This window comes from Zootoca vivipara, chromosome 13 (genome assembly GCF_963506605.1).
Source record: "Zootoca vivipara chromosome 13, rZooViv1.1, whole genome shotgun sequence".
Taxonomy (NCBI): Eukaryota; Metazoa; Chordata; class Lepidosauria; order Squamata; family Lacertidae; genus Zootoca; species Zootoca vivipara.
The window spans coordinates 22775454-22803075 of NC_083288.1; the positions used below are offsets into that span (position 1 = coordinate 22775454).

General features: G+C 43.7%; 1 protein-coding gene across 6 annotated transcripts in view; it reads left to right on the forward strand.

Annotated features, from left to right (window-relative positions):
• The first annotated feature begins 291 nt into the window (after positions 1 to 291).
• ATP6V0A1 (ATPase H+ transporting V0 subunit a1) overlaps positions 292 to 27622 on the forward strand; it is a 40995-nt gene continuing 13664 nt past the window's right edge. For 2 of the 6 annotated variants that reach the window (XM_035134444.2, XM_060281461.1), the window contains exons 1-17: positions 292 to 396; positions 2878 to 3039; positions 3897 to 3975; positions 4752 to 4849; positions 5498 to 5626; positions 12750 to 12853; positions 14502 to 14628; positions 16765 to 16847; positions 16992 to 17085; positions 18601 to 18813; positions 19703 to 19853; positions 21769 to 21911; positions 22565 to 22722; positions 23013 to 23103; positions 24021 to 24139; positions 24352 to 24565; positions 25065 to 25172. In XM_035134444.2, coding sequence (XP_034990335.2) covers positions 2923 to 3039; positions 3897 to 3975; positions 4752 to 4849; positions 5498 to 5626; positions 12750 to 12853; positions 14502 to 14628; positions 16765 to 16847; positions 16992 to 17085; positions 18601 to 18813; positions 19703 to 19853; positions 21769 to 21911; positions 22565 to 22722; positions 23013 to 23103; positions 24021 to 24139; positions 24352 to 24565; positions 25065 to 25172 — 2028 coding nt within the window. In that variant the 5' untranslated portion in view covers positions 292 to 396; positions 2878 to 2922. Of the gene's footprint in view, positions 424 to 2877; positions 3040 to 3896; positions 3976 to 4751; positions 4850 to 5497; positions 5627 to 12749; positions 12854 to 14501; positions 14629 to 16764; positions 16848 to 16991; positions 17086 to 18600; positions 18814 to 19702; positions 19854 to 21768; positions 21912 to 22564; positions 22723 to 23012; positions 23104 to 24020; positions 24140 to 24351; positions 24566 to 25064; positions 25173 to 26034; positions 26110 to 27622 lie in introns of all 6 variants that reach the window. The other 4 variants (XM_060281462.1, XM_060281463.1, XM_060281464.1 and 1 more) reach the window with 3 other exon arrangements.

Genomic DNA, 27622 nt, shown 5'->3' on the forward strand with positions numbered 1-27622 from the left:
CTTAAATCCATTTGTGTTCTTCCCTTCGAGATACATCAGTCAATGAAGCAGGGGGTAGGGGTAAAGAAACCATTTTCTGAGGCGAACCCTCCCAATTGCCACGATCACAAAAAACAAGGCATGACGTCACCGGCCATGGCACGTCGCCGCCGCGACTTACGAAAGCGGTCGCCAAAATGGCGGCCACTTAAGGCAGGCAATCCAGCGAACCTTGCCCGAATGCACCACGCCGGCGCGGTCCCTGTTGCTAAGCAACGCCACCCGGCCGGGCGGAAGAAGGGAAGGCGGGCGCTGCGCATCTACGCAGGGGCGTCATCAGCGGAAGCTGGGGGGGGGAATTGGTTGCCGCTTTGTCGGAGCAGGTGCTGCGGCTTGTTTTCGGTGCGGCGTTTAAAGGTCTGCGGCGGCGAAGCCCTTTTCAAGGTGCGGGGGAGGCGGCGCGGTGGGGCAGGGGGCGTTGAAAGACGGTTAAGACGGGGAAGCAACGCAGTGCGTCATGGGAGAGCGCGGGGCCTAGTCGAGGAGGGGTAGGGTCTGCCCTGTCCTCTGCGGTTGTGGGAGTGGGGCACGTGATTCTCCGCTTAGGGCCAGTGAGGAGAGAGAAGGGGCAGTCTGGCTGCGTTGGTGGGTCAATTAATGCGGGTGGGTCGCCTAATCCAAGGTCCCTTGGTGGGAGGGGGAAGCAGAAGGTATTACATTTGAATGTGTGGGGTGTCATTGGGTTTCAGGGGCGCCCCAGGGGGCGAGCTGGTTTCTCCCATGGGTGCCTTTGGAAAGACGTTTAAGAGTGTGGGGAGGAGGCCGGTTTCATGTTGGGAGTGATACCTGGGGCGTTGCCTTCTTGTGGGCAGTCGGCGCTGGATGGATAAGATGATGGGATGGTGATGGAGGAGCCACTTGCTAACCCATCTGTTTCTGAGAAGTAGATGTCTCCTGCTGTTTGTTATCTGTTCCCTCTTTGGGGTGGGGTGGGGACTGCTGTTCATGTTTAATGTGGAGTGACAGCAGCTTCCTGCCTTTGTGTTAGATATAAGAAGATGGAAGGCACTTTCCTGCTTGCCAAGGGGGTGAAATAAAGAGAAATTGCCCCAGTTTTGATGGGGTTGAATGAACATGGGCTCTGGCACACAGCGAGGAGATGCATTAAAGTCAGTTACAAGAATGGAGAGGTCTCTTCCCCTCCATAGAGAGTTCTCTAAAGGGGAAAGAATGCACTTCACTTTAAAAAAAAAATGAGTTGGGGGAGCTCAAGAGACAATAAAATGAAATGAAATGGAGATTCTAGTCTTAAGAATTCTTTAGACGTCTGTCTTCCACTGCTTATTAACTTTATTAATGCATTAATGCTATCCTGGTGTGAAAGCATGTGATTGAGCATGACATTTGATTCGGTTGCTGCACCTTAGCTTGTATAAAATAATAATTGCAACTATTCTTGGAGTTGGGCCTTACAAATTTGTCAGGCATTTGGGCAGATAAGCTCAAAGTTCAGTCATACTGCTGCTGTGGTGCCCTTGCAATGCCCCCATCTCTTGTTGAGTGGCTTATTGGAGTAAGATGCCAGAGTTAATTTGTAGTTTATTTTTTGGAAAGGCTCCTAGTCTCAGTAATTGTTAGCATTCAGCATGGATAATGTGTGTTGCTTTTTAACTCTTGCTGCTCAGCCATTAGTGAGCAGTAATGTCCGTGCGTTATTTTCATTGAATTAATTATGTCAGAACTTTCAAAACTTTTAATGTTGGTGACACATTTTTTAGACATGCATCATTTCACAACACAGTAATTGAATTTTACTAGCAAACTTGAGGTTAAACTAACCCCTTTCCAGCCCTGGGTGGAGCATGGCGACCGTTTGCGCAACACACCTACACCTCGCAACCGACACACTAATGTGTCGCGACACATAGTTTGGAAAGCTCTGATCTATACTATATTATAGTAAGCTATATTTTCACATGTGTTTCCCAAGTACCTCTCTCTTTTGCCCACTGATGAAAAACCAAGTGGGCAGTAGCAACACCATTCCAATCATTGATGTATTAAATGCTTACAGCATCAGTACAAAGCAAGACAAAAGTATGGACTGGATAAATCTCTACATAGTGTTTTGCCTAAACTGTTTGAAAGAGACTTTCCAAACAACAAAAAATGATTCACTTTAAAAACAAACAAACAAACCAATCTGCATATATCTGTTAATAAGTTGAAATATTTCTGGACTCTGATTAGGCCCATATCATTCTGATGTGACATTTCTTATGTCTCAAGCCTGACATTAGTGGCTCACTTTCTGTTTTATCAGCATGACTGAGGATACCACAAAACCAGCCAGACTTTACTTTCACTGGATAATCCCTGCAGACTATGACATCCGGATGTTCTCCCTTCCCTTAGTGAAAATAAGCTCTGAATCCCTATGCAACCATCGAAATCTGCTGCAGTGCTATGTAACAGTTTTTCCCTGGAGATGGCTGTCAGCTGATAGGCTGCTGCTTGTGTTTCTGGGGCAGCAGCTTGCAGAGGTGCCACATGATGGGCAGCTGGTCATGAAGCATTAGCTTGAGCTGAGAGGTGAAATTAAAAGGCAACAGCATTCTTTGAGTGCTACATAGTAGTGGTTAGTTGTGTGTGGCACATAAAAATGAGACACCATGGAATAGGCTTTCCTTTTTTTTACAATCTTTAAATAATATTTCCAGAATTTTTATGCTCTTATTTATTCAATTTGAGGTGTTCCAGTCCTAGTTTTCAATCTCCATGAGAGATATATAAGTTAATCTACAATATATGCCTTCCATGCGCCCCAAAAGGTAGAGAACAGAATTGATACCTTTCTGATGAGTCTTACATTTATCCTCCTTTTTTTTTCTCTTAAAGGCAAAAGGATTCTCACCCTAGTTTGTCTGGCTCTTCTCTCTCACTATGGGGGAGCTCTTCCGGAGTGAAGAAATGACCCTTGCGCAACTTTTCCTTCAGTCTGAAGCAGCGTATTGCTGTGTCAGTGAACTGGGAGAACTTGGGAAGGTCCAGTTTCGAGATGTATGTATCTGCCCCTGTTGGTCCACACAATTTATTGCGTTGTTGTTTGTGACAACTATTACCTATGCTCAAAGGGTTCCCCCCCCCCCAATACTAGGATATAACTGAAGCTTCTTTAGATTCTGTGAAGGTATTTACTATCAATGTTGCTGCCTTTTGTTGTGGGTGATTGTTCGGTGCCCTACAATGATCAAGTACAGTGGTACCTCTACTTACGAATAACTCTACTTACGAATGTTTCTACTTACGAATGGAGCTCCATCCGCCATCTTGGATGCGGTTTAGATAGGATTTTTTCTGCTTACAAATGTTTAGATAGGGTTGCTTCTACTTACAATTTTTTTTCTCAATGCATTCCTATGGGATTTGACTTACAATTTTTTTGGACTTACGAATGTGTGTTCGGAACGCATTAAATTCGTAAGTAGAGATACCACTTTATTCAATTTCATACTTGCCTTCATAAGGTCCCAGTACAGGTTACATCAGTTTAAAAATAAAACATTAAAAACAGTATGAAACAAATTACAATCGCAAGAATAGGATGGGTCCTGAAAAGATATCTCAAATGTCAAAGGCCAGGCGAAAGAGGTACGTCTTCAGCATACAACAGATATCATACAGTGAAAGTGCCAGGTGCACCACTGTAGATAGGTAGTTCTATAACAAAGGGGCTGCTGCAGAGAATGCCCTCTCCTGGGCTGCCACTGCTCTTTGAACAGTTAAAATGTTCATGAGCTTTCTGTGACATCACACCAATATAGTTAATGGGTACAGAAGGGTTTGGAGATGGGCAACAACTGGTTTTCAGTCACTGCACACATGTGATAGAAATTATGTTTTGTTCTTTTTGACAGCTAAACCCTGATGTGAATGTGTTCCAGCGTAAATTTGTCAATGAAGTCCGGAGGTGTGAAGAGATGGACAGGAAACTTAGTATGTCATTGCTTTCTCTTGCATGTGCGTAGGCCAGGCATAGGCAAACTCGGCCCTCCAGATGTTTTGGGACTACAATTCCCATCATCCCTGACCACTGTTCCTGTTAGCTAGGGATGATGGGAGTTGTAGTCCCAAAACATCTGGAGGGCCAAGTTTGCCTATGCCTGGCATAGGCTGATGGGGCTAAATCAGTCTGGGATCCTTTAAACCTCTCCCCAGATTTTTGTGGCTAGGCTAAATAATCTGCATGTTGTATTTTGATGCAGAAATTAGAACAGGATCCAAACCATGAGAATATGATATAGAGCATGACATGATAGTTAGCAGCATAACAGATAAAATAGAAGGAAAATAGATTCCAATAGCAGCTAGCAAAAGTCTAAGATGTCCTTATTGTGTGGAAATGAACCCATAAGGTTAAAATTCCTTAGTATAGGTCTGGGGAGAGTGACATGTGATTATCTAGTCCTCATGCAATTGTTATTTATTAAAGCATGCTGCATCCATTCTACTATCATGAAATCAGAACAAAAAATTATATGGTAGTAATCTACTTTCTTTGACCTGTGATTTTTAAACTATCGTTTTATAGATTATTTAAATGAGAAGAGATGTTCATAGTGGAGGTGTTTGTGTGGTCTGATTGAATGGGGCATCAGATGATCAGTTGTACAAGGGAGGTACGCAGATTCATGAGGCCTTCTCTCATGTACCTTATGATATTACATGCTCTTCTTAAATCATCCCCTCATTACAGTTCTCCCCCTTTTTAGGGTTTGTGGAAAAGGAGATTAAGAAGGCAAATATTCCCATCACAGACACCGGCGAGAACCCAGAGGTGCCGTTCCCCCGAGACATGATTGATTTGGAGGTAAATAACACTGTGGCTTGTAAAATCATAGCACCTTGGGGTTTTGCAAGGCTTATTTCTCTTGATACAGGGCTGTGAAAAGTGAATATTGAGTGGGAAAATCAGATTGCAGAGGAAATAGCTAGAACTGGGTGCTGAATAGAGTTTTACATAAAAGTCTGGGGGAAGACCCTGACATATTTTTCTGGTTTGTTAACCATGGTTCAGCCAGAGTTCCTTAGTCCAGACATTAGCAAAGAACTCTGGTTTAATACTAGCCATGGTCTTTGTTCTGAAGGTGGTGCACAATAGGGGTGAGGGTTTTGCTCCAGCACTTGTTCATGACTTCATAAGCTATCATCCAAACAGCCTTGATGGAAGACCAGCTTTTATAGGTCTCTAGTTTACCAATAAAGGGAATCATAAATGCATCAGCCAATGGCAGTCTAGTTACTGATTTATATAATTTGTTCAAGGGTATCTCTGGCTGTAAAAATGATAGTTCTTTAATGTAGAAGATTATCTCTATTATAGCATAGGATTTGAATTTGGCTATAGAGAGATTAAAGGAACTGACAGTTCATACATCAAGGAAAAGATGAGTCTACTACAAGATATTGACAGCTAATAATCAACTCACTCTCTTCTTACTTCTCTTTTTTTCCGCAGGCAAACTTTGAGAAGATTGAAAATGAGCTGAAAGAGATTAATACCAACCAGGAAGCCCTGAAAAGGAACTTCCTGGAGCTGACGGAGTTAAAATTTATACTGCGCAAAACTCAGCAGTTTTTTGATGAGGTCAGAATATCGGATGTTTTTGCTTCTTATGCAGCTGGGCCAGCTCATCACAACCTTCCACTTTTCTTCTTGAGAACGCTTGTTTAAGTTGCAGTTTTGGGCAGCAGTGCCTCCCCTTGATTTCGAGAAACTTCTACAAGTTGTTTTCCATCATTCATGCAAACATACGAGCCAGCCACCCCATGGCTTACTTTATGTGCAATTGCTAAGTGTTCGTGTCGAGGTAAAATATTCCTCTGTCACTTGTCAGAAGGGTGTATAAACCTTTGATCATGTAGAACTCCTGAAAGATTCCTGGGGGCATGATGGAAAAGGGCTTGGAAAGCAGAGCACCTATCCAGATTCCCAGTTGCTAGGATCAAAGTTTCAGTAATAAGGAAAATTGGATGCTAGGATATTTCCAGCCTCGTTTCTGCTAGCTAGGCAAGAAAGAAAAGAATGGATGCATAGTGATCTGTCTCCCTCTTTTGAATAGCACAATGCTAGAGCAGGTCAACAAGAGCTTTCCACAATCTAAGCCTTACCTAGGTGTCAGGCTGGGAGGCCCTGATGTGTTTCGGACTTGCTGCTCATGCCCTTCAGATTTCTCGGCACCTGGGCAGCCAGTTGGCTAGGATTTTTTTAGTCCTGTTAGTCATTTAGGAAGGGTAGAGAAAGTGGCAGAAGTTAAAAAATCTGGATCAGCAACTATTTTTGACACACCATTAAAAGAATGTCACTAGCAAATCCAAACACATGCTTTAGAAAAGTCTGTGCTTCCAGGTGGTGATATGACGGCACTGAACACGTTTAGATTTATGTTCCCAAGACTGTAGAGATATTGACGCAATTAAGAGGCTTTTTGCAACATATCATAATATTTCATGTTCAACTTGGATAGTTGGAGCCCTGGTAGAGGCCTGAAACCTGTGGTCCAGTAGTGCTAGTAAAGGTAAAGGTACCCCTGACCATTAGGTCCAGTCACGGACGACTCTGGGGTTGTGGCGCTCATCTCGCTCTATAGACTGAGGGAGCCGGCGTTTGTCCGCAGACAGCTTCCGGGTCTTGTGGCCAGCATGACTAGGCCGCTTCTGGCGAACCAGAGCAGCACATGGAAAGCAGCACATGGAAACACCGTTTACCTTCCCACCGGAGTGGTACCTATTTATCTACTTGCACTTGATGTGATTTCGAACTGCTAGGTGGGCAGGAGCTGAGGCTCAGTGCTTTAGACCACAGCGCCACCCGCTTATTCCAGTAGTGCTACTCTCCCTCTAATTCAGCACTCAGAGAAAAATGGATTTGTTAGGTAAACAAAATGGGATCTTGCTTTCTTCTTTGAAAAACAACAACATGTTTTTTGCTGCCTCTGCTCTTGCTTTGTGGATGATAATGTGGGTGCTTGGGGAATATGATCAATAATCTGTCTAAGCTCCTTGTCTTCAAGTGTTGAAAAGCAGTTTGTAAGCTGTGGTCGGTTGGGGTGGTGCCTCCTGGACACACATACACACACATGAGTTGTGCTTTGGGTTTTGCAGCTGCCATCTAAGTGTGGAATTTGGTATTGGATGTGACATTCAGCATCCTGAGAATCTTGGCTTGTGTATATTTTAAACTGAGTGTCTGCCTGTTAAGGGTGCCAAGGTAGGATTGAAGGCAGTGTCTGGTGAAATCTCAGAATCTTGAGAGTAAATTGTACAGGATAAGCAAATACATAAGCAAAAAGTTTGCTTTTTTTCCTCAGGAGCATCAATGGCCATAACCTAGCTTAATTACAAATGTGGCCTCTGGTAAAAATTACCGTAATTGCTGACCATGGTGATAGGGCCTTCCTAATGTTTTTTTGCTGTTAACCATCCACCTAGCACTAAGGCAGGGGGCTGCATGGACAGCATGTTCCGTCTGAGGTGCAGTGCTCAAATGGTCCTCAAGAAATACTTGAAGCAGCTGGAGCACTTAGAAATGTGACAGCTAGGATTAAGTGGATATATGCTCAACTTCCGCCTTTGAAATAAAAATGAAGTTCCTGACCCTTCACAGTTGTGGAAAAACACTTGAACATGCAGTGTTTGGGGAAGCATCCAATCTTGGTGCAACAAGTGCTGGTTATTTTTACTTTGGCTCGGCAACCTATGTGTGTAAATGTTGAGCTTTGTGTGTTGTTTGATGGCCAACTTAAGTGTCATACCAGCTGAAGAGCAACCTTATGTTGGACAGCACAACACCAGCTACCTAACATTGAGTTTAGGTCAGTTATGTGATGATTTTGATTTGTGCCCTTAACCACAGCTGAACTTTTGTTTTCAGTGCATTGCCCAGCAAATGTTTTTTTCCAAGTTTTACCACTTGGGCATTGCTGGAGTTGCAGTTCTTCCAAGCGCTTACTTGTACTAAATACGTAGTGTAAGCTTTTTGAGCATTTACAGCAGGATCACTTGATGGTGTGCTTCTTCATATAAAAGAACAATCCCTTCTAAGCAGCACATCTGTTTTCTGCATACAGGATATTTTGTGTGGTGGAACATCCCATCACTGGAACTCCACCTGTGGTTTGAAGTAGTACATTCCAGACACAGGTTTGGCCACGTCTTCTGCTGCTTAAGAGAGCTAGGCCTTCACTGCTTTTCAGCTTCAAAATCCAAACAGGGTATAATGAATAGTAGTGCTTGCTGAATGGTGCAGTTGCCTCTACAAAGTCTCTTTTTAGTGTTTTTAGGATTGGGGACCCATCTGAGCAACTGTTTAGACTAAGCAGGCCATGGTGAATAGTATGTACTGTGTAAGTTTCCACTGAAATGTAGTTTCCTCAGAGTCATGAGTTGCTTCATGTTTGTTCTTTGAAAGAGCTTCACATAAATAGATGATGGTCCTTTCAGTGATTCAAATTTAGGGAGCGGTTTTTAAGGAGGCACAACAGAGCTGTTGCTCAATCATCTTCTTCTTTTTTCTTAAACCACTGAGGAACTTGCTGCTGCAGTTCAACATTTGAAGACTTTGTAAAACTTTGGGGGAGTTTGTGAAATATTCATAATTTGACAGCAAGAAATGGTTTGCGAGGCAAGTCTTTGATCTGTGGACCCTGGGTTCAGTTGTGGGAGCTGCAGGAGGGAACATGGGGCCTGACAATTAACGAATGGGACCACAATGCCAGCGTAGCCATTTCTTGCCTATGAAAAGGGACGCAATGGTTTTGATTCTGCTAAAATGGTGATTCTTTTCTCGGTCTTCATATTTTTGCTTTGTGAAGAACAGTAAGAGCTGGAGAAATATCTCTGGATCTATTAACCATAAGTGCCCCAGAATAGACTGGAAGAAGACTGGAAAAGTAATGGTTAATGGCATGCAGTTTCCATCTCTTTCCTCTGGTTTCTTTCTTTTCTGTCATCATCTTCAGTCCTTAGTTCTCATTCTCCATCTGTCATCTGTTCCTCCTTTTGGTGGTCCCTGCTGCAGTTGTTGCGGACTGTGAAAACTGTGTCTGTGTTTACTCTTGTCATTCGCTCAAGGGCTCTGTGTGTGTGTGTGTGTGTGTGTGTGTGTGTGTGATGTTTTGTATATCCATTGCAGAAAGACCTTGAGCTGCACACCCCGGACAACAGCTAAAGTATTTATAGAGTGCCTCTCATATTAAAAAAAAAAATACTAAGGTGGTGTAAAAGTAATATGCAAGTACAATAAAACATAAAATGCCATAAAAGGATGCTCTTGTAGGAAAGCTTTCTGATTGTGCCTTTCTTCTTCAAGTTGTGGGATGGTTGCTGCTTGCTGATACAATTCAATCCTCTTTAGCAGGAACTATCACTGGGTCTGAGCTTGGCCCCCCCAAACAGCAAACGAAAGCTAAGACATTGTCATCGAGTTGATGGCAGAAGTGGCACAAGGTTTGAAGCAAGTCTCTACCTCCCTGCCCCTTGCTGACTTCCATTTTCCCTCCTTCGCATGGGGAGGCTCCCTGTAACATAATTTGAGGACTTGTACAATAGAAATGAACATTTTTGTACTTGCAAATGCAGTTCAAGATCTTTCGCTTTTAAAAACCCCCAGCCATTTGTGTTCTCCACGTACGTATGTTGGAGGAGCTGTGTTTTATAGAGTATGCTGGCATTTTATTTCCTGCTTTCTTTGTTGCATTCCTTGAACAGTCGGGCAGGGGACTTCAGCATGGTGGTAGGCACAGCGAGGGGAGATTTCGGAGGCAGCAAAGAGGCCTTGAAAGCAGATTATCTTTTCTCATGAATAGGAGAGTTGGAAATGGAAGATTTAGGGCTAGTTCACATGATGCTGCTTTCTGCCAGGATATCATTTGAATCCTGCCTATGCATTTCTTACATGGGACTTCACTTACCCCACACATCTGTTTTGCTACATGTAGAATGAAATAGATAGGTGAAGATATCACCCTAGTCTTTCACTCTAGACTCTTAATGGGCAGAGCCAAGGTGGGGACATTCAGCTGTCCTCTCCACACCCAGTTCCAGGTGCAGCAAGTTATTTGAGTTTCCCAGGAGGTCCAAAGGATGGGGAACAGGGGGGCCCTCCACTCACTGCTCTTTCTTCACTCTCTGCCCCCTCCTCCTTGAAGTATTGTAACTGGATTGGATGGGGAACCTGTGGCCCTTCAGATGCTGTTGGGCTCTCATCAGCCCAAGTCAGCATGGTCAATGAGCATGGATGATGAGAGTTGTCATCCAATATCATCAGGAGAGGTCACAAGTTCAACATTCCTGCTATAGATCAGAGAAGGAATTGGAAGACCAGGGGAACATATCTTTGCACGCTCCCACCTTATTACCCTGTTGCCGGAAGCTTGTGCATTTTACAATTTCAGGGATATCTTAGGAGCCCCTTTGTGTTCTGAATAGCAAATCAGTCTGCCTGTGCTGCTAGACTGTGGTCTGTTCTCATGGCCAGTTGCTTGGTCTGATATGTGTGACTTCAGATTCTCATGCCCCTCATTTGCAGGAGCCCCTTGCATGCGTGTTGGAAGGTGATGTTTTATTTTAAAGCTGCACCTGCTTCTTTTCTCTGCGTGTTTTCTTTACTGTATGGGCTGTGTCAAGGTGGGAATGATTTTAACTGTTTTGTCATGTTAATGCTGCCTCTGAGAGTGTAGCATCAACATCCTTCCTGAGCTATATCATGAGCGCTTGCGCAAGTTAAGTTTCCATTAAGTCAGCCAGCAAGTTACAGGGGGAAATGATTAAGTCGTGAATTCCAGCTAAAAAGATGAAGAGCTAAAAAGATGTTTTAGGGCAGGCATGTCAAACCTGCGGCCCTCCAGATGTTTTGGACTACAATTCCCATCTTCCCCGTCCACTGGTCCTGCTAGCTAGGGATCATGGGAGTTGTAGGCCAAAACATCTGGAGGGCCGCAGGTTTGACATGCCTGTTTTAGGGGAAACAGTTCATAAAAGAAATTAAATAATAAACAAATGTGTGCAAGTGTTCTAAGTCATGCATGCTTTGTTTGAAATAAAGCATGCTGGGGGAAAAGGGTGTCAAAAGTCCCTTTTGTGGGCTTCACCCAAGGTGCAGAAGTAGCAAGTGATTTGCATTTGGGGGGATATAAAATTATCTTGTTCCTCTTCAGATCTTTCGGCAAGGTCAATCTGGTCAAATAAATCGGGGCTGAGTATATTCTGTACAAGCACAGAACTTGGTATAAGACAAGATTATGCTGTAACTTTAGAACCTGGCTTCTTGATCATATTGAAATAAAAAGAAAGAATAAAAGCCCTTTTCTAGCCATTATGGCAGAGTATTCTTGGAAGTGTGTGGGCGAACCCTGCTGAAATCTCGGAAGCCAGTCAGGATTGCTAATGAGATTTCTATTATTTGTAGCTGAGTCCTCCATGTTCTTTGCCACGTACAGCTAGCAAGAGCAGAATAAATTGGACACAGCAATAACATTTCATAATAAATCATTCATAATAGGATATTACGATGATTTGCCTAAGTTCTGATTCAGCTTGCAGAATTCTGGTTCAAATTTTTAGGCCCTGGTGTTGGGTATAAGCACCTAAAATCCACATATTTCTTAAATCAATCTTAAATCTGTTTTAATACTTTAAACTTTTGTATGTTTTAAAGTAGGTATGTAAATTTTTCTTGACTTTACTGTTTCATCTTTTGTAAACCACTTTGAGGTTTCTTTTTCCAATCAAGCAGTATATACATTTTATTAAATAAATAAGTGAGTGAGTAAGTAAGTAAGTAAAGCAAAGGTTAAGACCCCTCTGGCCGTGAAACTACGCAGGAAAAATACATAGGAAATGCCTGCTGAAATCACAGAAAATGGAATAGGGTCTGGGAGGCTTTCCAGGACTGAGCTTCAGTCCCCTATGTAACTCTTGCTATTCCCCGTTAGTAACAGAAGCAGAGAAATTACAAGTAGGTAGGCACTTTAGTTTGCTTAATCATAACCCACTGACACCAAACTTTGTTTTGTGTAGAACATGGTTTACTTTATGGCAGAATTTTGATATTTTGTTATCTTCTCCCTAAGGTTCACAGTATGCATAGCCCTGTGTATATAGCAGTGTTCCCCAATCTTGAGTCTCCAGTTGGACTACAACTCCCATCATCTCCAACCAGTGGTCCTGCTCGCTAGGGTGATGGGAATTGTAGTCCAACCAACAAGAGCTGGAGACCCAAGTTTCAGGAAGCTGGTATATATCATCCAGTTCTTGGCCAGACAACCTCTTGCCTTCCTTCCAACTTCTATGTACATGTTTGCTTCTCTCTATTGAGCCTGGAGCATCTTTGCTGAGGCTGATAGCATGCACAGAGCAGCTGCATAGTTGCACGGTGACATTTAAAGGGGTGGGAAGACTCATTTTTCAAAAGTCTGCAGAGGCTTGAATGAGGGATTGCCTGTTTCCCACCATTTCTTGGGAGCTTAACTTGCAGTTTTTATGTCCAGCTTGGAAGGTCTGTGTTTCGCAAGCATCATATCTCTCTCCCTCTGTTGGCTTTGTGGAGATGCCTTGCTCACCTTTTCTTCACATCCTCCTAGAGCCTTCTCTTCTTTAATTTCTTTCCTCCTTTGGTATTTCTTTGCTTCTCTCCATCCATCTCCTGGTTCCTCATCCCCCTGCATGCCACTAACTAGTTTCATTAGATGTTAATTGATTTGTGAATTCAGGCTGAATTGCATCATCAGCAGATGGCGGATCCTGACCTGTTGGAGGAGTCTTCATCTCTGCTGGAGCCGAGTGAACTAGGAAGAGGAACTCCGCTACGATTAGGGTACGTGCAACATTCACTTTCAGCAGCATTGGTTGTGTTCTGTAAGATCTCTTCTGTGCATCAGGCATGATTGGTTAAGGCCGTAGGACTTGGGTTTGCATTCTTCCGTTCTATTCTTGATTCCTTGGAGGAAAGCAAGCCATTTCTTGGTGTGTTAATATTATTTAGCTGAATCTGAATTATGTTGCTCAGTACTAGATCTGATTGAACAGGATGCATCTCGTGCCAAATTGTTGACAGAAAAGCAGTTAACTGACAGCAGTTCCACTTTTGTGTTTTTTGGAAATGTAAAGAACCGAATAAATATTGGCCCCAGGCTGTGCAGATAATGTAGAATTTCTGTAGCTTATCAGTTTTCATTCTTCACTCTGTCTCCTTGTAGTGCTGCTTTGATATTTGGATAGTCTTGACAGCTGCTATGGATGCCTTTTATGTGCACCAACAATTGATAAACAGAGTTCTAGATTTACGCAATACTGTATTGGATTTTGTTCAGATTCTGAAAAACTGACATGGAAATAATGATTTTCAGTTAAAGAGCTACCAAATTTGTCCTTATATTAGCATGCAAAATTCAGGCAAAATGACAATCCTGTGTTTTTTTCTCTTTGCGTGAATTTTGTTCAGCTTCCATTCCCATGTTTGTTTTCACATAGTATTGTACTTAATAGTCACTTGTTTTATTTTCTGTGGTGCATCTCAGTGGTGGTTTTTTTATATATAATTGCTGAAGAACGAATCATGTTATATGGACCATTTTAACAAATAGTGTCCTGCAGCAAATTTCCAGCCCTTTGAGAATGTAGATTCTTTAGGTCTTAGTTCTATAACATTTGCTAATTTTTACCTCAGCTCAGATGTTAATGCCAACCATGCTTTGAACCCATAATGGTTTGAGGTTCCGAACGTATAGCAGGTATACTACGTGGTGTGTAAAGTGCTTGGCTGCTTTTGTTTTTCCTTTGTCTCAACACTCAGCGTCATAAGATTATACCTACTCTGGGAGTAGACTGTAACCTATAGCTGGTCAATTCAGACACCACATTGCAAATCATAATTCGCAAATCCATCTCAAAGCACGGTTTCCCATCCTGGTTTGCTGGTCAGTTGCAAAACAAGGATTGCCAGTTTATATCTCATACCAAACCATAGTTCTGCTTCCTTAGCCATAGTGTGTCAAGCCTTTCTATAGGCACAGCACAAAAGAGCACAAGTGGCATAATAATAATAATAATAATAATAATAATAATAATAATAGTAGTAGTAGTAGTAGTATTTATACCCCACCCATCTGGCTGGGTTTCCCCTGCCACTCTGGGTGTCTCCCAACAGAATATTAAAAACATAATCAAACATTTAAAACTTCCCTAAGCAAGGGCTGCCTTCAGATGTTTTCTGAAAGTCAGGTAGTTCTTAACGCTGGAAGAAACAGAGTTTGACGCCTACCTTCTTCTTTTTTTACTAAAATTGCATAGACAGTGGCTTGTTTCCCTTTCACATTCACCAAATTGTTCATGTTGGGTCCCTCTCTTGCTTTCTGTTGCCTTTACAGTATCTGTCTGTGTGTCTTCCAGGCCCTGCACGGAGCAGAACATTGCTGAATGAGTGCTAATTTCAATTATTTTTGTGTGATTTCCATTGTGTTCAGATTTGTGGCTGGTGTGATCAGTCGTGAGCGGATCCCTACCTTTGAGCGGATGCTGTGGAGAGTGTGTCGTGGAAATGTCTTCTTGCGTCAGGCTGAAATTGAAAATCCGCTGGAGGACCCCATGACGGTATAAGGACTGCTTTTGCAGCCGCAGGCTGCTGTGGGCTGTCGAGATGAAAGCTTGCAGCCTAACTTCTTACAGTGTGTTCTTCTTAACAAAAGCTTGACTTCTATTGTGGATCAGGGAGAAGTCATATTTTAATTGGATCTGAAATATAACTGCCTGCTTGCTTTGAAGCCATTTGATAATGCCCTCACTATGTGGAAGTGTAGGATCATGAAATTTTAAAAGTGGTCTTTTCTTTTGACGGCTTTATAGTTCACTTATAGAGTTACCTTTTATCTCAGTACCCTCAAATACATCCTCAAAAGAGTTTTATGTCAATACTGTATCCTTAAAAAGATATTCTCAGTTGAAGTTTTGGCTATGTATGGTTTTAGTCCACTAAAGAAGAACATTAAGCTAGATGAATGAGCCCCAAAAGCAAATGCTCTCTAAATATTGGATAGACTTGATTTAAGTACATGTTTGCATATTCTAATGTAGGTGTGCTATAATAATTAAATTTGTCACACGTTTTAAAATGTCATCAAAACAGATCCTGAAACGCACAGTTAAATGACACACATGGACCTGCTTTTGTTAACTTAAACAACTAACGGTATTAACAGGGTTAGTAATGAGGACAAATAATGGTATTAACCTTAATTTGAGTGTCGGAAGCCGCCCAGAGTGGCTGGGGAAACCCAGCCAGATGGGCAGGGTAGAAATTATTATTATTATTATTATTATTATTATAATTATAATATAAGGTAGTAAGTAGCATGGAGCTTGAACAATGCTAGCTACTCTAGAATTTGGGCTCAGGGGTTACCATAAGTCTTGGGAAATGCTTCTACCGTGTTTCTCATATTATAAGACACGTCTTATATTTATTTTTTCCTCAAAAAAACACACACTATGGCTTATTTTCAAGGGATGTCTTATTTTTTTCCTCCTCCTCCTGCCACAGCCGGCATTGCTGCTGTGCCTATCACTATGTCTTATTTTCAGGGTATGGCTTATATTCCTTGAATGCTTAAAAATCCTGCTATGGCTTATTTTATGGGTATGTCTTAAAATATGAGAAACAGGGTAGGCAGGCTTGGCTATTGGGTGTCTTGTTTGAGAAACCAAACACCAGTTACAATGAAGGTGAAATTAGGATTTGTGAAAAGTTCAGATGGGTGCGTGAAAGGCAGAAAAGAGGTCTCTCTTCCCCCCACAAAACAGTTTGAAGCCCCTAGTCAAGGTTTTTTTTGTTCCTACGTCACCTGTCTACTAATGTCCAAGATAAGCAAATCTTTTCATTTTTCCTTCATTTGCATGTCTGTATATGCTGCAGAAACCAGATGTTTGTAGGATGGGATATATTTTTTTAAAGCACAGTCCCAGCTTAGGATCCAGAATGTCTTTGTCTTAGAGAAGGCAGTCGGAATCAGCAATCAGCTGCCTTCATCCTTAGCAGAGGAAAGTGTAACGGACAACAAGGTTGCACCCACTCAATGCCCCTATTCTCATCAAGGCTGGACAAAAGTTTCCTAATGGAGGTAGCCCGGTGTCTTGTTCTTGAACAAATGCAGGAAGGGGGGGGGGAGTCGCTATCTGAGCCCAGCCAGCTGCCTAAAGAATGCACTGCTGGCCTCCCCGGAGAGTTCAAGGGTTTGGACTCTAAAGTCTCCCGCATACATCAGTTCCTTTCCATTCACTCCTTTTCCTTCTTCTTGTTTACTGCAGATCGCGTCCTTGGTCAGCTGCTAGGCTTATCTGCCTGGGTTCTGTGGTTACATTGCAATTCCTCTTTATACCAGCCAAACTTAATTAGATAGGGTTATTAATCTCTTCTCCTCCTCCCCTGCCCCCCTCAATTATTCTGCAAAAGCACAATGAGTTTACTCAGTAGCCTCTCCCTGGAACATGTATGAGAGCCTTGCAGGGTCTGAGATGGAACTGGATACATTTTGAAAGGCTTCCTAATGCTACAGATGTTGGCAGGCTGCTGTGTGTGTGTGTGTGTGTGTGTGTGTGTGTGTGTGTGTGTAGTTGAGACCCAGGAAATGGCTCCATATTTGTGTTAAAGGTTTTGAAGGCCTAACCCCAGAAGCTTATTCCACTGTTTTTTGAAGGCTTCTCCCTGCATTGGTTTCCTCCCCTCTCTTCTAGGGGGATTATGTGAACAAGTCGGTGTTCATTATATTCTTCCAAGGTGACCAGCTGAAAAACCGAGTCAAGAAGATCTGTGAAGGGTAAGCAAGTTGGAAATACGGGAGGTTCTTGCGAGTTCAAGCCGCTCATACCAAATTCATGTAGAGCTGGCTTTCAAGTGGTGAGCACTCCATCCTATTAGCTGTGTTGTCACTTTGTCACTGAGCAGACTGTGTGCCTTTCAGATTCCGGGCTTCTCTCTACCCCTGTCCAGAAACTCCACAGGAAAGGAAGGAAATGGCTGCTGGAGTCAACACCAGGATTGATGACCTTCAGATGGTATGAAGGATGTCAGGGTAGGGGGTGTGGTGTTCATTGATCTAAGTGGACAGATAATTTGGCTGTGAAAGCTAACTGCCAGGTGTCCCTAGAATCAGGTGTGGCTTTAAGCACCCTCCTGTTGTGCCTGTTTTCCAGTGTCTTTTTAGGCTGTGGCTGCTGTCAATGCACATTTCTTTACTGGACAAGAGGGGGGCAAACTGTCCCTCCTTCTGTTGGCAAGCTTCTGTGCTGCACTTGTTAAGTTCACATGCTCAAGTAACATCGCAGGAATTATATGTGAGTGTTGGGCATCAAGCAAACCACAGAACACACACCATTCCTTCTTCCTAGTAATGGTCCAGTTAAGCAACCATTCCCTGCCTCTGACATGTTGGCTCTGGTCCAACCCCCCCCCCCAAGGCTCTAACTATTTTCTTAATGAAGTATTTTTAGGCCGTATTTCAGGGTAGATACCCTCAAAAGGCTGCTTACAATGGTAAACAATAATAAAAATAGATAAAATAAAAACAACTATTTAAGGAGCTCCGGGTAATAGTATACATGATTCAAAATAATTTCAATTTCAGCAGTGTAATACCACCAACAGGAAAAAAATTCAGCAGTGTAATACCACCAACAGGAAAAAAGCTATAGCTTCTTTTTCATAGACTTATTCTGTGTATATGGCCATTTTTCAGACGTAAAGTTTTGAAGTAATCTGGTATTTTTCACAAGAAATCTGCCAAAGTTGAGAAACTCCCCACGCAGTCTTTCCTCACCCCCCTATGCTGCATTTTTTCTACCAAATGCCAGCAGAGGTGGGGCAGAGGTGAACATTCTCTTACTGGGAATGCAAGCAATTTGTTCTTTTGCTGTACTTGGCAGGGATGCTGTGGGATATGTAGCATATGTAACAGCAACAACACGGTTGGAACTGCAGAGCTTGTGAGCAGGGGTGGGCCTGACCACCCCCCATTTTTCAGTCTTCCTCACCACTGCATAGTTATCATTCCCTCCCTCTGCCTTCAGCTAAACATCTTGTTGTTCTTGGGCTGGAAGGGATTTGTGAGATTGTATCATGGAGGCATGGGCATGGTTGTCTTCTGCACAACGAAAAACATCCAGGGGAGGCGGGGGGGAGGGTAGATATAAAGTTTGTAGCCTGTATAGCTGCAAAAATAGGATCTGAAAATATGTGAAATCTCAAGCTAGAGTGGGCTAAGTAAAATTTCCATAGATGATAGGGTAGAGAATGAATGATGAATGCCCCATTTGAGTCTCATCTTTCCTTGGTTAATGCAAAGCAGAATAAACATTGCACGTTAAGACTATGGGTAATTGCATTTATTTTAACTGGAGCAAGTAATTCCCTGTTTTCCGGATGCAAAATCTGTAGTATACACAACCATGGTCTTTGTTCCAGGCTTCCTGTATCTTCTGTTACAGCAGAACTCTCAGAATTGGACAGTGTTGGAATGCAGTTCAGCATCTCTGAGCCTGGCCTTATGTGACATGGTCCCTCTTCTCCTTCAGGTGCTGAACCAAACCGAGGATCACCGACAGAGGGTCCTGCAGGCTGCTGCCAAGAACGTCCGTGTCTGGTTCATAAAGGTGCGCAAGATGAAGGCCATCTACCACACCCTGAACCTCTGCAACATTGATGTGACCCAGAAATGTCTCATTGCCGAAGTCTGGTGTCCCGTTGCTGACCTTGACTCCATCCAGTTCGCCCTCAGGCGGGGCACGGTAAGTACAATTCATACCACTCTGGCTCTACTGAAAACACTGCTGGTGCACACTTCCAGTGAAAGCATCTTTATAGGGGGGAATGCCATTGGTCTTGGAAGCAAAATCTGCTGCTTTTCCCAAAAGACTCTTGGTTTTTGGATACAGGTGTCCTGAGTCTAAACAGGACTGCAGAATAGCCGTGGCGAGTTTCGTGTGTGGACACAAAGTACTGCTCTGGCCTTGACAAACGTGCTTCTTCTCCAACCCTGATATTTGTGTGGATATTTCAGTGGCAATCTATTTCTTTCCCTTTTTGTCTCCACCTTCTAAATGGGAGAAGAGCACAGTGCACTCATTTGAAATCTGTCTGACTTTGAAAACAAACACAGCCTTTGGCCCACATTCCTCACTTCTTTCTGAAGGGAAGAGACTCTCCTAGAATTTTTAGCCTATAACAAAGATACACCCACAGCTTGGATCCCCTTTCTGACTCTGTAGTGTTAGGACAACTGAATTCTTCTAGTTCTGAACTCCTTTGGGTGGTGACGAGCATATTTTTTCCACTGGGTTTTAAAAGCTCGTTTGACATGCTGTATGTTTTCACATAATGAACATGACATTTTAATACACCCACACCTTCCTGCCTTAAGGCACTTGACTGGGAGAAGGACTAGAATACATTAATTGATTTGCTGTTAGAGGCGATCTCTCTTACCTTTGGAAACATGCCTAATCATGTAATTTGCATCCCTCGGAAACAAAACGCAGCTGTGCAGGGAGCCTGCAGAGTGGCAACCTACAAGAGCTTTCTAAACAATTAGGAAAAGTGTGTGGTGATAAGTTGATCTTGGTTTCTGCTCCACAACAAGTCAATCTCTCTAACCTCCAGTGTGTTTCTGTGTAACAGGAGCACAGCGGATCCACTGTCCCCTCCATCCTGAATAGGATGCAGACCAACCAGACGCCACCCACATACAACAAGACAAACAAGTTCACCGCTGGGTTTCAGAACATCGTAGATGCCTATGGCATTGGAACCTATCGTGAGATCAATCCAGGTAATGGTCTTTGGCCTACTAAAAGCAGCCTTTCCTTCTAGCACCTGATAAATTGTTGAAGAAGCTTGATCTGTTTGTTCTCTCTGGCTTGTGCACCTGCATAACCCTATGTGGAGAGGAACTGATGTTGCTTGGGGTGGGGGAGGGTTGAATCTTAGCAAATACGACTGCAGCATAGATCTCTTCTTCACCACCACCACCACCCTCAGAAACTAAACAAATTTATGAACATAGTGAACCAAATCCATATAGAACTAAGGAAGCCAAGGAAGCATGGGACTTACAGGTGAAATTCGGAAAATTAGAATATCGTCGAAAAGTGCATTTATTTCAGTAATGCAACTTATTATTTTTTTAATTTTTACAAATTCTTTCCTTTGGAAATCCCACAGCAATAAAACAAATAGTTACAATAATACGAAAAGTAAACATCACTATTACATTTCATTAATGACATTCCATTTATAATTGACCCGCCTAACGACAAATAATGACAATTACAACAAATAAAGGCTTGACATATCTTGCTTTGCATGTCATGCATCTATCTTATATATTGGTTTCACCATTTAAGTTGCATTACTGAAATAAATGCACTTTTCGACGATATTCTAATTTCCCATGTTTCACTTGTATTCTCTTTCTGGATGGGAGGCCGCCGGGAACTCAATGTAAGCTGCTTCTCAGCTTCCTTCAGAGGGAGAATAGGAAGTATAATGAATAATAAAAAAGACACAAAACTATATGGCTTTTAAGGTATGCTTGTCCATATTCTTGAGGCATGTGTAGAAGGTGCTTCATAAATTAATAAATAAAATAGGGAGGTATCAGCAGGCTCATAGGAAAGTCGAGATTTGTAAAAGTAGGAAAAATATTTAGGGGATCCCCCTACCCTACAAAAAAATCCCACAATTAAGGGTTGAGCCTGCACAATAGGTACATAATGCTGGCTGGCAGGGTAAAACTGAGAATTGGAAAAGGATGTGGATGGCTGGAACGCTGAATAGGAACACTCCACACTGCAATATTTTGTTGTAGCTCTCACTTGCCATGTCTAACATTCATTGTTAAACGACATCTCCATGAAGTTATTAAATTCTTTCTTGGGGAAATAGGCAGTTGTGCTAGTTCATAGAGGATACGTTAGCATTTGAAAAATAATTAGGTTTGAAATACATTGTCTTATCCCAAACTAGTTAATTTCCCTTACCTCAGAAGCAGAATTGCTCCTTTGCTAGCTTAACGCAGCATCTCCTTCATGAAAACTAAGCAACTTCTCAGAGCAGAAGGACAAGGGTTGGGGGTTTTTTTGGTCAGAGAGAAAGAAGGCTCTGTTAGAGAGGGATCTGAGCACCGAGAAGGGGAATCGAGTGAGCTGATATGTCGACTTACTTTTTAATTCAATTTAAATGAGCATGAAGCTCATTTCCTTACACAAGGACTTCTGTGAAATATTGTAAAGCTGGATGAGTGATGGCTTTTTTCTTCAGGGCAGCATAGGCTTGTGAAAGAGAGAATGTCTAGTCTTCCGAGTCAGTTGCGCAGAGTTCAGTAGAATGGCCAAGTAACATCCTACAGCCCTGAGTGGTATGAAAAAAAGTCATAGTAGTAGCCTGAGCAGAACAACTGCACTAAGGCTATTTAGTTAGGTGCACGTAGCAGTCTACTACACAGTATAATACACTTTGATATATCTAAGGATATGGTTGATATTTGTCCAGATTTCAAGTATTCATTGCGTTTACCCCCTAAACAAATTGCCAGTGAGGCAGCAGATTTTCAGAATGCGCTAAGCCAGCTCATATAAGGAGTCCATAGGGCTAGCGGTCCAGAACTTGTCCTGGGACGGCTGCCTCTCCCAAGAGATGGACTGCGTTGTCCATCATGCACTTACCTTCACTTGCATCCCTCCCAGCTCCATACACTATCATCACCTTCCCGTTCCTGTTTGCTGTGATGTTTGGCGATGTCGGCCACGGAATGCTCATGATGCTGTTTGGCTTGTGGATGGTGATCCGGGAGAGCCGTATCCTGTCACAGAAGAGCGACAACAACGAGGTATTGACGGCAAACGCCCCCTCCCCCCCCCAAAAAAATTGGGCAGGGCGTGTGGTTGGGAATGAAAGCGAAAGTGGAAGATAAGTCTCCAGCTCCTTGCGAAGTATTCGATTCCATCTTCAATATGGAGAACTCATTGTAATCTAGAAAATAGCAAGAATTAGCAAGGTCCTTTACCGGCAGAGTTGCGACTTTTGCAGCCTTTAATAAGCGTCCAGAGAACAGCTTTGCATGCTGCCATAAGGCTAGTAAGCTTTGAGAGGTACTAGAATTTGGTCTGGAGAATGGCAGGGGTGCAAATATGCTTCAATTAATTTAGTCACATCTACTGGGATCTTGTTTGGCATTCAAATTCGAAGAAGGAAGCTTTGCACTTTCTGGTGTTTTTCTGCCTCCTTTCCCTGGGCAGAGCAGGCAGGTAGGTGTTTTCAGTACATTCTCTGTCCTTCTGGATCAGGTGGGGGGCTTTTAAGCCCTGGAATAAGGTGGACAGATATTTCCCTTGTCGTTGGTTGCAGTGTCCTTCTCTGAGGGGTGACAGCGGTGGGGAGATGACAATGTCTTCATTATGCAACTCATACTTTTTATCTCTCTCTCCCCCTCTCCCCCCACCGCCCCCAAATTCTCCTTCTCTTAACTTGTTTACTGGCCAGATGTTCAGCACCATTTTCTGCGGCCGGTACATCATTCTCCTGATGGGCTCTTTCTCCATTTATACCGGCCTGATCTATAACGACTGCTTCTCAAAGTCTCTCAATATGTTTGGTTCATCCTGGAGCGTCCGGCCAATGTTCCTGAAATCCAACTGGACGTAAGTTGATGAGATGGTCACAAAGGCACAAGGAAGGCCTGTGAAATGCTCGCTCTGAGCAGTGTGCTAATGCGGGAGGGGTGGGTGGGAAGAGGCGGACATGGCAGGGATGCAGTAGCACCTCCTGTGTGACTAGCACATTCTCTGTGTGGAACTAAAGAACCAGAAGCTGTTTCCCGCCCCGCCTCCCCTTCCCCCCAGCTGTGCCAAAGATGCACTCCACTATTGTGTCTTGTGTTGTACTCCTCCAGTCATTCTTTGTTTATAGCTTTCTGCTCTCTTGCCCACAGAGAAGATCTTCTCAAGGAATATCCTAGCCTTCAGCTAAATCCTGCCATCGAGGGTGTCTTCGGCGGGGCATACCCCTTTGGCATCGATCCCGTAAGAGCACCTGCTTGCAGCTACTGTTCATGAGTAGAGCTATTTGTTTCTTGAACAGCGAGAGTTGATCAAGGTGGTAGAGTTCTGAACTGTGCCACTTCCTCTTAAGTCTCTTTTTGGGAAGCCACTGTGTAAAGTACTCCCTGCATATACAGTAAGCTTAGTAAACCAGGGAGGAGGCTGTGCTGAACCGTTCCCCTTCTGATGTTGGTTTATGAAGGGAACTCTTTACGTAGGAGAGTATTTTTTAAAAAGACTGAAGCGCTACAGTCCTGAATTACTCTAGTACCTCTTTCTATAGAACAGCTCTGCCTCACAAATTAAGTACATAGGAAGCTGCCTCATGCAGAGTCAGACCATTGGTCGGCCTATCTTAGTACTGCCTACACTAACTGGCAGCAGCTCCCTTGGGTTTCAGGCAGGAATTTCTCCTAGCCCTACCTAGAGAGAACCTGGGGCCTTCTGCATGAAAGGCAGATTCGCTAGAGTCAAATGTGGCATGCTACTGCTGTGGAATGGAAATGCCCTTCAAGTTACTCACCCCTAAAGTGCAAATTGTGTAGTCTGACATCAGGGTGTATTAGTGGGCAGTAAGGTTGATACCAAAGTTCACACAGGGGAGGGAGATTTACCTAGATCCTTGGAGTATCCTTTACACTCAAAGCCTTTCACAGAAACTGTCTTAAAGTTGTTCCTGTAGCCATGAACACACGGTTAACGTTTTTAAAAATAAAAGACACACCACGTCATGCTTGGTCTCAAGGATGCTTTACAAAGTAAAAGGAATGTTCCTACGGAGAGCAGATTATTTTGGGTGTTACTGAGGATATTATGAGTCTGGGTGTACTTAGTTAGCTTTTTCATTTTTTGTCCTCTTCCTTGGTTCTAAACACCCTTGGGTCTTAACTTTGCACTAGATCTGGAATATCGCCACCAACAAGCTGACCTTCCTCAACTCCTTCAAGATGAAGATGTCTGTCATTCTGGGCATCATCCACATGCTCTTTGGCGTCTCTCTCAGTCTGCTCAATCACATGTGAGTGTGCTCCTTTTAGTTTAGTAGTCAGTAGACAGGCTGAGAAGAGGCAGGACCATAGAAAGCTGCCTTATACTGAGCTCAGACCTTTGGTGTGCCTAGCACAGTACTGTCTGCACTAACTGGCAGCAGCTCTCCAGGGTTGGAGACATATCTCTTGTATCCATCGATTGAAGGCAGGATCTTAAATTCCTTCTTTTCATATCCTCTAGCTACTTTAAGAAACCTCTGAACATCTACCTTGGGTTTATCCCTGAAATAATCTTCATGACATCGCTGTTTGGCTATCTGGTCATCCTCATTTTCTATAAGTGGACAGCCTACGATGCTAAGAACTCCATGGATGCACCAAGTCTTCTCATCCACTTCATCAACATGTTTCTCTTCTCCTATGATCCCAAAGAAAAGATGCTTTATAAGGGACAGGTAGGTGGTTTGGTGAGGGCAAGAGCTGTTTTGCAGAGAGCAGCGCCTGCCTTGTTCTGGCTTTAAGTGTGGGGGGAATCTACGGCTGAGCTGGGAGGGGCAAGAATCATAGAATTGGAAAGGATCCTGAGGATCATATAGTCCAACCCCCTTCTGTGCAGAACTATGCAGCTGTCCCGTATGGGGATCGAACCTGCAACCTTGGCATTTCAGCAAGAACTATTCCTGTGCAAACCACATCAAAACATGCAGAAGCTTCCATTTGTTGTGAAGTTTGTGCAGGAGCACAAACATCTGTATCTGCTAGCATTTACGCAATTATTTAGAATATGAGTTTTGATTTAAGAGCAAGTTTATAGACCCTGTGGCAACAGGGAAATGTGGGCACGTTCTCCTGAAAGAATCTGAAAGGGTTCTTCACGCAGGCAGGAGGGCTTAGGGAACTGGATGTGCTTGCCTGTTGGTGATAACGTCACTCCCTCATCGCTTTTCCCCACAGAAAGGGCTCCAGTGCTTCCTGGTTGTGGTAGCATTGCTGTGTGTGCCGTGGATGCTGGTTGCCAAACCTCTGGTCCTTCGCCAGCAGTACTTGCGAAGAAAGCACTTGGTGGGTGAATCTGTTTTTCCCTCTTTCCTTTGTAGGTCTTATTTTTTCAAATACTAGAGGCTTAGTCTGGATTTCTGCGAAGGAGATCTGCATCCAGATGAAGCTCTGTTAGCACTTCAGTCCTAAGCATACTTTCTTAGAATGCAAACGTACTGGAATCATTGCGACTTACTTTCAGGTTTAGGATTGCAGTTTAAATCCCGCTTGCAGGCAGAGGCACAGCTGTAATTTAGCAAACAGGCAGCATCTCTCATGACCACTGGTCGCTTTCTGGATCCATCTGAAATCCTGGTTCATATGCATGCATTTGCCACCCATGGCTGGGATCCACAGAGCTGCTTTATGTGTGCCCCAACCCTTTCTTTTGACCCGCCGGCCCCTATTTAGCAAAAGAGGCTATGGAATCTCCCATTTGGTTTCAATGTTCACTGTTAAGAGTGAGACGTTGCTGCTCAAGGGAGCATGAGCTCAAGCAGCCACTTGGGAGTGCGGAACTGGTGTGGTTCTGCTGGAGGAAAATAGCCTTCCTTGGATGTTGCCGAATTGGTGCTTTGAGCAACCTAAACACGTCAGCAGAGACATTCAGAATGGTTTAGTCCTAAAACCCATCGTGCAGCTGGTGACGTTAAGCTTTTAAGGACACTAACCTGCTGCTGTGGTTCCCCAGAGACATGGCGGCTGTGGTGTTCTTGTGGCAAGCTGTTAAAGATGCAACAGCCCTTCAAATTGCAGCTCGGTTAAAGACGCTCCCTCTTCCTTCTCTGACCATCTCATCTCCCCATGACCCCTCCATTCGTCTCCCTTCTTTTCTCTTTGTTTTTCTCCTCCTTTTCCCCTTTTCTTTCCTTCCATTCGCTATCAGGAAGGGCAGCCCGTGGAACCCCCTGTCAGCCCAGCCCAGAGTCCGCAGGCAGTAGAGGCAGCGGCGGCTGCAACAGTGAGTGGATTAAAAGATGCCAAAAGGATGCACATGGCGAGAACGGGAGGTGCCCAGGGGCCTTGGAAAGTATCTGCCCCGAGGAGGAGGAACGGCACAGCAGCCCTTTCCTCGGGAAGATACGTTCCAAGAAATCTCATTCTTTCCAAACCCTACACTCACATACTCAGGGGACACAACACAACCATATAATGTGGTTGGGTTTCAAACTTTGGTGTGTGTGTGCCAAAGGTCTCCTGCAGTTGTGCTTGGCAGAGGACTCTAGGCAGTGCTCAAGGGTGCGCTGCCCTCATTTCCTTGGAGTGCTGTCCAGGTTTGTTGGGACCAGCCGCCGTTCTTCACAAACTTGAGTTGTTTGTGCGCTTGTCTTGGGATGCGCCCAACTCTCCTCTGTGGATGCACACTGCAGGGGAAATTGGCAGAGATGGACAAAGCTGCCTTATGGGCAGCTTCCTTGTCATTATAAATGTTATTGTGGAACTCCTGCTAAGTGTCTAAGGAACCTCAGAGTTCCTGGGGCACACAGTTTGAAAACCATGGTTGCAGCACAAAGAGATTATTCGCCCTAGTGTATGTATGCGGGGGAAAGCCCCCTCTATCCAGATGCCAAGGCCCTTGGCTTTTGCATAGCTGCCACTTCTGTGGCTTTCCTCCCCTCCCTTCACAGTCCTCCCCAGGATTTTTGTCTCTCGAGTATGTTTTTAATTTGCATCCCATGTTTTCAGAGTGCCATAATTGGTGGTGTTTCCTCAGCAATGCCATCCCTTATGAGTTCACTTCTCTGGCCTTCACCAGTTTCTTGCTGCCTGCTAGCTAATGGTTGCTTTGGGAATCCTTGTGGCAGTGCACTGAGTTGCTGGCTGCCCACTTCAGTGCTGTTCTTAATTGCGCCCACAACTCTCTGTGCCGTTGTGACAGTTGTAGCCTACCGACAATTGCTGGGGAGCAAAACAGCTATTTGCATTTCGGCATGCTGTTGCACTCCACAAAGTCTTCTGCAGTCAGTTGAATGGCATGCCAGGTTTTTTGGAACAAAGCACGTGATTAGTGCTGTGAAATTGGGCGTGGTATTTAGCAGTTAACCCGGCAAAAAAAGTTGTGTGTTCTACGAGAACTTGCTGCGAGAACATGGAATTTGCTGCTCATGCAAAATCTGGTAACTTGATAATTTTTTGCTTTCATGTGGGAAATGGTTTTAACCCTCAAGGCTACGAAGGCGGGTTGAAGAACTTAGGACCAGAAAGCCCATCCAGCCCAGCATTCTTTCCAGATGCCTCTTGGAGCTGGCATGCTTGAACCTGAAGCTGATAACCTTCTCAACATCTAGTATTCAGAGGTATACTGCCTCTGAGTATGGGTGTCCCATTTCACTTTCAAGTAACTATCTGTGAAATCGGAAACCAGTGGGATGGGAATATCGCTAGGGCGTGGGATTCTAGTGATCAGGTGCTCTGTAGCCTGCAGATTCCACACTATGCCCTGTTAGACTTAGAACCAGTATGGGTTTCCTTTT